Source organism: Salvelinus fontinalis, chromosome 9 (genome assembly GCF_029448725.1).
Source record: "Salvelinus fontinalis isolate EN_2023a chromosome 9, ASM2944872v1, whole genome shotgun sequence".
Taxonomy (NCBI): Eukaryota; Metazoa; Chordata; class Actinopteri; order Salmoniformes; family Salmonidae; genus Salvelinus; species Salvelinus fontinalis.
This window is the reverse complement of record NC_074673.1, coordinates 53,593,154-53,602,636: the sequence shown is the minus strand read 5'-3', so window position 1 is coordinate 53,602,636 and position 9,483 is coordinate 53,593,154. Positions and strand designations below refer to the sequence as shown.

Sequence of the window (9,483 nt, the reverse complement as noted above, 5' to 3'; positions counted from 1 at the left end):
CTGGAGGAACCCTGGCACCATGCCTACAGTGAAGCGTGGCGGCAGCATCATGCTATGGGGATGTTTTTCAGCAGCAGAGAGACAGGGACTGGGAGACTAGTCAGAATCAAGGGAAAGATGAACAGAGCAAAGTACAGAGAGATCCTTGATGAAAACCTGCTCCAGAGCGCTCAGGACCTCAGACTGGGGCGAAGGTTCACCTTCCAACAGGACAATGACCCTAAGCACACAGCCAAGATAACGCAGGAGTAAGCCTAAAGTTACCTTTTATGTTCACTGTTAATCCTAGGAAAGGCTTGAGTAACTCTATTTGGATACGGTCAAATATCAGTTTGAACACTCACTCAATTTTTTTTATCCCATTTTTATTCCTGTTTGCAATATTGACAAACTCAACAAAGAAGGTAGTGGTTGTAGATATGGATCAAACATTGAGAATCGCAGTTATAGCAGAACTGTAACACACATTACCACACCACAAATTACCATATTACGCAAATGTTGTTTTATGTAGACTATGCAGCAGATGCTGCTGGATTACGTAGGATATACTATATATTGATTTTTCAGCATGGCGGGGAAATGGGGGGGGTTAAGGAGTGTTGCAACATATCTGACTGGTTTTATTTTCTGCCTTGTCCAGGTTGGCCTTGGAGAAGCTTCATTCCCGTAAGTAAATCCGTGTGCACACCACGTCGTCAGCGCCGAACATCTAGGGAAAACAAACAAACACAGATTCCCATACTCTCAATTCAAGCTCACATTATACCGTTAAGAGAATAAGTCAACAAAGGTTAAACTATAGCATAATTGAGCATTGGTTTTATTTCCACTACATTAAACACCTATTTGGATGGGTAGATGAGTGCCCACGGTAATAAAACAAAGTAAATATCTTCCATGTCCTCAAAATGCTAACATACAGAGGGTTCCTTGTAACCAGCTTTATTCTGTCCCATTTTTAATCTTTTGAAGTGAAGTGGGAAAGCTGTGCTAATTGTGAGACATAGCCTTAAACACTGATTTTAATCATAATCAATTAAATGGAGCGTGCATATTTTATGGAAATGCGCCCCAGTTACAGCGAGAACTGCCAAAGACAATCAAACTATCACTTTGAATTTCAGCTTCTGAGTCTGTGTGCTTCCATAAAGTGAATGGTTGAGCCTCGAATCGAGGCCAGACTGTTTGTTTTGGCTTTTTCGTGAAATTCCTGCATATATTTTAGTCTCACCGTCTGACCCATCATTCAAAAGACACCGTCTGGGTGTAAGTTTGATGATGGATAACAACTCTTTTCCTCATGTCGAACTCAGATTCCAGGGTGAATTTTTTAGAGTATATCAGTATCATCTTGGTGTAATTTAATGCTCACAAGTATCAACTTCTTCACATTGGGGTTTAATTTGCTGCATTAATGGTGGCTGCTCTGTTGCTTGACTAAGAGGCTAAACTTTTAAAAGCATTTAAGAATTTGAAAAGTTGGACTTCCTTGAACCCATCAAAACATTCTAAATCCTTAGAACTTGAAAGTTCAAAACTACCTACACAAAAAAAGCCTGGTTCATTTGGGATTCAAAAATCAGATGTCGGGATTAGAGGAGCGTGATTATAGCATACTGTATGAAACGACAGAACATCCCTCCCGTAGTTACAAGACAAGACCCCTGTTCTCTATCAAGCCATTATGAGGTTGCGTCATATCATGTGCAATAGTCTATGGGGACCAGTGGAGGCTGCTGAGGGTAGGACGGTTCATAATAATGCCTGGAATGGAATGTCATCAAACACATGGAAGCCACGTGTTTGATGTATTTGATATCATTCTGCTCCGGCCATTACCACAAGTCCGTCCGCCCCAATTAAGGTGCCACCAACCTCCTGTGATGGGAACTGAAGTAAGAAGAGCAGTGACTGTGTCACCAGCAGCCATCCGAATAGTTCCGCTGCTGTCATTCTTCAACTATATCAATGGGATCCATTAGTGCTGCAAGGCACCCCCACCAGCTGGAGGTCAGGCATCCAATGTCACTGGAGCCCGGCTCTGTGCACCCAACACACGGCTGCACTCAGGTTTTATCACTAACCCACTTGAAGAAAATCCATACATACACTCTTTCCTGATCGTCAGTTTTATGAGCAATGCTCATACACCGGTATGGTGACTCATTGACAAGGAAGAGCAAGTATGTAAGAAGATGTATTGCATTTTATAAAAGGAAGATCTACTTTGTCATTAGTAGCGTTTCTGAACAACCATTTTCCACTTGGTTTGCAGTTAACTGTATTCTATTGGCTCATAATGGTGCATTGGACTAATCCTGAACTCTTGCCGTTCTATTTTACTTTTGTGGCTATAGACTAAACCATGACTCAAACCCGTATTCACTGGCTTCATGCAACAGGAGTATAATGGTATTGGCAATACTCTGTTATATAACCCTCTTGTTTTCCTGTAATCCTTGCACATCTCTCTGAAAGATGACGTAAAGCTCCTCACTTCAGAAGATGTCCTCATATAATCTAATTTCCTTCATGTGGCATTGGGAAATGGATGCATCTCCAGGGTGGCTGCTTATGGGATTCTATTAACAAAGTATTTCATAGGGCACAGTAGGTGCTTTTATATCCCATCTTTAATGTGCAGTAAATGTACATGCTGCTTTTAGACCTTCCCCCCTCATACTATATCACTAGTTATGAGGTCTGTGACTGAGGAGTTGGGCTGGACTGCAGAAAATTAGGGTTGGAAACATATTCATAGCATCTTATAGATGCAGTGATGGTGTATTATGAAACTGGGTAACACTTTATTTGGATAGTCCATCTGTAGATGCTCTACAGACTGAGTAATATTCCAATGAACTAACTACTATCTACTAACCCTGGCTCTAACCCTAACCTAAACCCTTACCCTAACTTTAACCCTTATTCTAAATTAAACTGTAACCTTAGCAAGCAGTTGCTTATCAACGGATAGTTTGTTGATTATAATTCCAGACTATCCAAATAAAGTGTGACCTGAAATGGTACAATAAAGAAATAGCGCACAACATAGTTGAATAATGCTGTATCCATCTAGAAGGTGCTATGACATTTCTAAGGAAATATAACAGTTCATAACAATTTCAAGGAAAGATTTACCAATAATTAATTTATATTCTATGCGCATTGATCCATGTCAAAATGGGAGTTTGTTAAATCACTCAAGTAGTCTCTTGACAGACTGTGAGCAGGTGATTTGGTTCTGGGTGTCGAGGTTACCGCCCAAGTTCAGGTTTTTGGCTAGCGATACAACGATTACTACTACTACTATTAGTGGTATTGACTACCACTATGACTACTATTGTAGTCCTCACCAGTATCAGCTCGTCTCCTCGCAGTTCTCTTGTCCAGTATGTCTTGGGCCCATCTCCATCCACCAGCGTCTGCTTACACACCATCTTGTTCTCCGTCTCCCAGATTGCTAGACTCTGTGAGGCCATAGGAAGATATAGGGGGACTAGTCAGTGGACTACAGTACATTCATGGTTTTATAATATAAAACATAATTGGCAGATGCCTCCGCAACACAACTGGTCATTTTTCCTTTTTACACACAGCAATATTTTCCACATAGGATGCCCTCGAGTAAATGCTTAAAATTAGAACAAAAACAGTAGAAGACTATAAGGTGTATGACTACAATGTATTGTCATTATTGGTGTTCGTAGGAAGCAGACAGTATGGAGCGGCGATACAGAGCTTCTGTGTTTTATACTTTTTTTTTAAAAATACTTACACGTTTAACATTTTTAAGACACTTGTACATTTTATACCAGTTTAAACTTCTGTTTTAAGTGTTTATTGTGGGGCCATGGTGTTAGTGCTGTTCTTTTGGGCTGGATTTTACTGTCTCATGGCGCTAACGTTAGTAGGCAAGCCCTGGCTAGCTCCGACTAGCTAGGCTACTTGGCTGGCAGCAACGAAGCTTGTCTCATGTCGCGGTTGGCTCTAGAAGCCGGGACTGCTGTTTCTGACCCGAGTACAAGCATGTCGGACTGCTCTGATTTGGAGTCAGATCCAGAGAAGGACAGTGAAGCCATAAAATGTGAGATCTGTGATATGATCATCATAGTGAAAGAGTAATAATTTACTGACTTGTACACTTGTGGAAAGTGTAAACAACTCGTTGCCTCAACAGACCAGATCATTGAGCTACTAGAGGAGAACGGGGTCCTAAAAGAACGTCTCGCTCTCGCTATGGAAACTTCAAGACTGCATGCTGTTTTTGATGCAACAATTCTAAATGACTGAGGTGATCGTGCTGGTTGCTATACGAGATTGGGCTCCTCTGCAGTAGCTACTGAGAATACTACCTTGGACCACGTTCCTATATTAACACATCCCACTGACGGGAACCGGAGAGCTACTGCGTCTTGCTCTACACCATTGGAGGCAAAGTGGAATCCAAGTATCCTCCCGCTGTCCTCTGGCCCAGAGCTGCGGCTCTCTAACTGTTTTACAGCTTTGAGCCCCCTGACTTCACCCGGAGCCTTCCGACGAAGTCCTCCGCCACTCCCCCTGTCCTTCTCACTCCATCTCAGTACCCAGTGCAAGATCCTCTGAATCTGGTCCTGGGTTAGTGAGCCTGCCATCTCATGGAGCAGCCTCCGGACCACATGCTCGCAGAGGCTCTCTCCTCATCCTCCAGTGGTGGCTGTTATGGGGGAGCTCCATAGTTAGGGAAGTGGTGGTCGCGGAGGCAAGGAACCACTGCTTCCCTGAAGCCTGTGTTTGTGACAGACTGTATATGTATGTTCCACCTTTGATATTTGGCTTATCTTCACAGAACAAAAATATAAACGCAACATGCAACAATTTCAAAGATGTTACTGAGTTACAGGTCATATATGGAAATCAGTCAATTTAAATTAATTCATTATAGGCCCTAATCTATGGCATGACTGGGAGTATAGGAATGCATGTGTTGGTTACAGATACCTTTTTAATAAATGGTAGGGTCGTGGATCAGGAAACCAGTCAAGATCTGGTGTGATCACCATTTGCCTCATGCAGCGCGACACATCTCCTTCGCATAGAGTTGATCAGGCTGTTGATTGTGGCCTGTGGAATGTTGTCAAACTCCTCTTCAATGGCCCAAGTTGCTGGATATTGGCGGGAAATGGAATACGCTGTCGTACATGTCAATCCAGAGCATCCCAAACATGCTCAATGGGTGACATGTCTGGTGAGTATGCAGGCCATGGAAGAACTGGGCCATCAGCTTCGAGGCATTGTGTACAGATCCTTGCAACATGGGGACGTGCACTATCATGCTGAAACATGAGGTGATGGTGGCAGATGAATGACACGAGAATGGGCCTCAGAATTTGGTCACCGTATCTCTCTGTGCATTCAAAATGCCATCGATAAAAACCAGGATTTGTCCGTGAAGAGTACACTTCTCCAGCGTGCCAGCGGCAATCGAAGGTGAGTATTTGACTGGAGTCAGTTAGGACGCCGAATTGCAGTCAGGTCAATATCCTGGTGAGGACGACGAGCACGCAGATGAGCTTCCCTGAGACTGTTTCTGACAGTTTGTGCAGAAATTCTTTGGTTGTGCAAACCCACAGATTCATCAGCTGTCTGGGTGGCTGGTCTCAGGCTGGTCTCAGATCCCACTGGTGAAGAAGCCGGATGTGGAGAACCTGGGCTGGTGTGGTTACACGTGTTGTGAGGCCAGTTGGACATACGGTTAAATTGGCTTATGGTAGAGAAATTAACATTTAATTCTCTGGCAACAGCTCTGGTGGGCATTCCTACACTCGGCAGGCCAATTGCACGCTCCCTTAAAACTTGAGACATCTGTGGCATTGTCTCATGAAACATTGGACAAACACTTTACATGTTGCGTTTTATATTTTTGTTCAGTGTATAAACATACACACACTGAGTGTAAAAAACATTAGGAACACCTTCCTAATATTGAGTTGCACCCCCTTTTGGCATCAGAACAGCCTCAATTCGTCGGGGCATGGACTCTACAAGGTATCGAAAGTGTTCCACAGGGATGCTGGCCCATGTTGACTCCAATGCTTCCCACAGTTGTATCAAGTTGGCGGGATGTCCTTTGGGTGGTGGACCATTCTTTATACACACAAGAAACTGTTGAGCGTGAAAAACCCAGCAACGTTGCAGTTCTTGACACACTCAGACCGGTGCGCCTGGCACTTACTACCATACCCCAATCTATGTCTCAAGGTTTCTTCTTTAACGGTCTCCTCCCCTTCACCTACACTGATTGAAGTGGATTTAACAAGGGACATCTATAGGGGATCATAGCTTTCACCTGGTCAGTCTATGCCATGGAAAGAGCAGGTGTTCCTAATGTTTTGTACACTCAGTGGATTCGGAAAGCATTCAGACCCCTTCACTTCTTCCATTTTGTTACGTTACAGCCTTTTTCTAAAATGGATGAAATGTTTTTTTCCCTCATCAATCTGATGTTCGATCGGGTTCATAATGACAAAGCAGAAACTGTTTTTTAGAAAGTTTTGCTAATTTATTTAAAAACAATAACGTAAATATTACATTTACATAAGTATTCAGACCCTTTACTCACTACTTTGTTGAAGCACCTTTGGTAGCGATTTACAGCCTCGAGTATTCTTGAGTATTCTTGCACACCTGTATTTGGGGATTTTCTAACATTTTTCTCTGCAGATCCTCTCAAGCTCTGTCAGGTTGTATGGGGAGTGTTGCTGCACAGCTATTTTCAGGTCTCTCCAGAGATGTTCAATCAGGTTCAAGTCCGGGCACTGGCTGTGCCACTCAAGGATATTCAGAGACTTGTCCAGAAGCCACTCCTGCTTTGTCTTGGCTGTGTGCTAAGGTTCGTTGTCCTATTGGAAGGTGAACCTTCACCCCAGTCTGAGGTCCTGAGCGCTCTGGAGCAGGTTTTCATCAAGGATCTCTCTGTATTTTGCTCCGTTCATCTTTCCCTAGATCCTGACTAGTCTCCCAGTCCCTGCCGCTGAAAAACATCCCCATAAAATGAAACTGCAACCACCATGCTTCACAGTAGGGATGGTGCCAGGTTTCCTCCAGATGTCATGCTTGGCATTCAGGCCAAAGAGTTCAATATTGGTTTTATCAGACCAGAGAATCTTGTTTCTCATGGTCTGAGAGTCTTTAGGTGCCTTCAGGCAAACTCCAAGCGGGCTGTCATGTGCCTCTTACTGATAAGTGGCTATATCCTGCCTGGCTGGACAGGGCCACCAAAGGGAGATCGACAGACCACTAACTTACTACACTGAGACAAGGCTGAGTATAGCCAATGAATATCTCCCCACCGCACAAGCCCGAGGGGCACAACACCGGACAGGAAGATCACTCCAGTGACTCAGCCTACTTGTATAGCAAAACAATCCTGGCATAACGTGATACACCCCTCCTAGGGACGGCATTGGTGAGCGCGAGCAAGCCAGTGACTCAGCCCCTGTAATAGGGTCAGAGGCAGAGAATCCCAGTGGAGAGGGGAGACGGCCGTCTCTGTCCCCAGTGTCTATGTTGTAATAGTCTATGTACCGGGGGGCTATGGTCAGTCTATCTAGTTAAATTCTCCTGTCAGGTGTCCTGTGTGATCTTAGTTATTCTCTCCCTCTTCTCTCTCTCCTCTCCCGGAGGACCTGAGCCCTATGACCACGCTTCAGGAATAGCTGGCCTGACGACTCCAGTCCACCTGGTCGTGCTTCTGTTCTGCCTGTAGCTATGGAGCCCTGACCTGTTCACGTGACGTGCTACCATGTCCCAGACCTGCTGTTTAGACTCCCTCTTCCCTCTCCCTCTCTCTCTCTTGTACCCGCTTTCTCGACCTCTGTATGCTCGATTATGAAATTCTGATCATCTATGAACATTTGAATATCTTGAAGAACGATCTGGCCTTAATGGCCATGTACCCTTCTAATCTCCACCCGACACAGCCAGAAGAGGACTGGCACCCCCCCCAAAGCCTGATTCCTCTCTAGGCTTCTTCCTTTTTAGGGAGTTTTTCCTAGCCACTGTGCTTCTACATCTGCGTTGCTTGCTCTTTGGGGTTTTAGGCTGGGTTTCTGTATAAGCATTTTGTGACAACTGCTAATGTAAAAAGGCCTTTGTAAATACATTTGATTGATTGATTATGTTTGAATGTTGTACATTTTGTTTATGCAGGGCTCCCTTTCAAAAGAGGGCCTTGGTCTCAATGGGATCCATTAGTCATTATGTATATTGGACACAAGCTACTTCAATCGGTTTGATGCAACACCCCTTTCCTCTCCTTGAACCCCCCTAATCTTGCCCGGGGGTGCAAAAGGAACAACCTCCATTAAATTATATTTATTTAAGTCTCTTTTAAATGAAATACAAACTTCAGGACCTGTCTCCAAATCCTTGAGACTTATTTATTTATTTATCTCATCTATGAAGGCCTTTTTTATAGGCAGAAAAAACACATTCTATAAGCCTCTTAGCACCAAAAAGGTCAAGTTTTTTCTCAGTTAGTTTGATTTAATAATGGTTTTAAGACACATTTTCCCTTGGGTAATTGATTCAAATATTAAAGGATTATCAATTCATAAAATCCAGGGACCAACGCCTAAGGTCTTGGCTGACTATCGATGCAAATGAGCCAGATCTGTGGTTCTTGGCTAAAGGGTTTCTTGTGAAGTTTGTTTTGATAATGTTACCTTTGACCACCTCCTCTATCTTGGCAGCAATCTCAGAGCCGACTGAGAGACCTGAGTAATAGAGCACCACTGTCCATCTCCACCACCGCAGACTCGAGATTCAAACCTGCGTCCCCAACAACGCAACTGACTTAAGCATAACATGCAAACTTCTGGAGCCAGATGCTAGCCTGTCACTCCGGTAACTGACCAGAAGATGAAGTCACTACGCAATGCTAATTTAGTCATCCACATTCCACAATACAGTCAGAGAATATTTTCCAAATGATCAAAAAGGAGCTTAATACTACATTAACTCCAAAATGTGTACGATATTTGGTCTCAACACATTTAGTCACAACTGAGTAAAACATTTTCCCCAAATGATCTAACTACAAATACTGCAACTCTTTTCCAATCAATTATGAAGATTTACGAAGTAATCTATTCCTTCTCATTACTGGTGACTATACCTATTTTTCGATGTAATTAAAAGGACATCTTTTGAACAAAGCTCGATAGTGTGCACATAGCCGTTCTCCACGCTGTTTGATGTTGTCCGCAGTAGATTATGCTGCAGTTCCTAGTCTGTGAGACCCAAATGTTAATCACCATATCAAAGGTTGGGGGAAGCGATCAGAGTGCCTGCCGGGCCCGTAGACAGACAAGCTACAGCTGAACAGTGGAGCTCCGCTGTGCACTGCGCTTTTTTCCAAGCTCTCTCCTCTCCTTTCTAATAAACCCAGAGGCGATTTGCTACGGCCCCATTTTCCACTATCATCCGTCTCTGGCACCG

The 9,483-nt window shown here is 43.7% G+C and overlaps 1 protein-coding gene across 1 annotated transcript in view; it reads right to left on the bottom strand.

Annotated features, from left to right (window-relative positions):
* Positions 1-344: 344 nt before the first annotated feature.
* Positions 345-9,483, bottom strand: part of crabp1a (cellular retinoic acid binding protein 1a) — a 28,046-nt gene continuing 18,907 nt past the window's right edge. Inside the window, exons 3-4 of the mRNA XM_055934901.1 lie at positions 3,360-3,473; positions 345-712 (exon numbers count right to left, since the gene is read on the bottom strand). Of these exons, the coding sequence (XP_055790876.1) occupies positions 662-712; positions 3,360-3,473 (165 nt within the window). The 3' untranslated portion in view covers positions 345-661. The remainder of the gene's footprint in view (positions 713-3,359; positions 3,474-9,483) is intronic.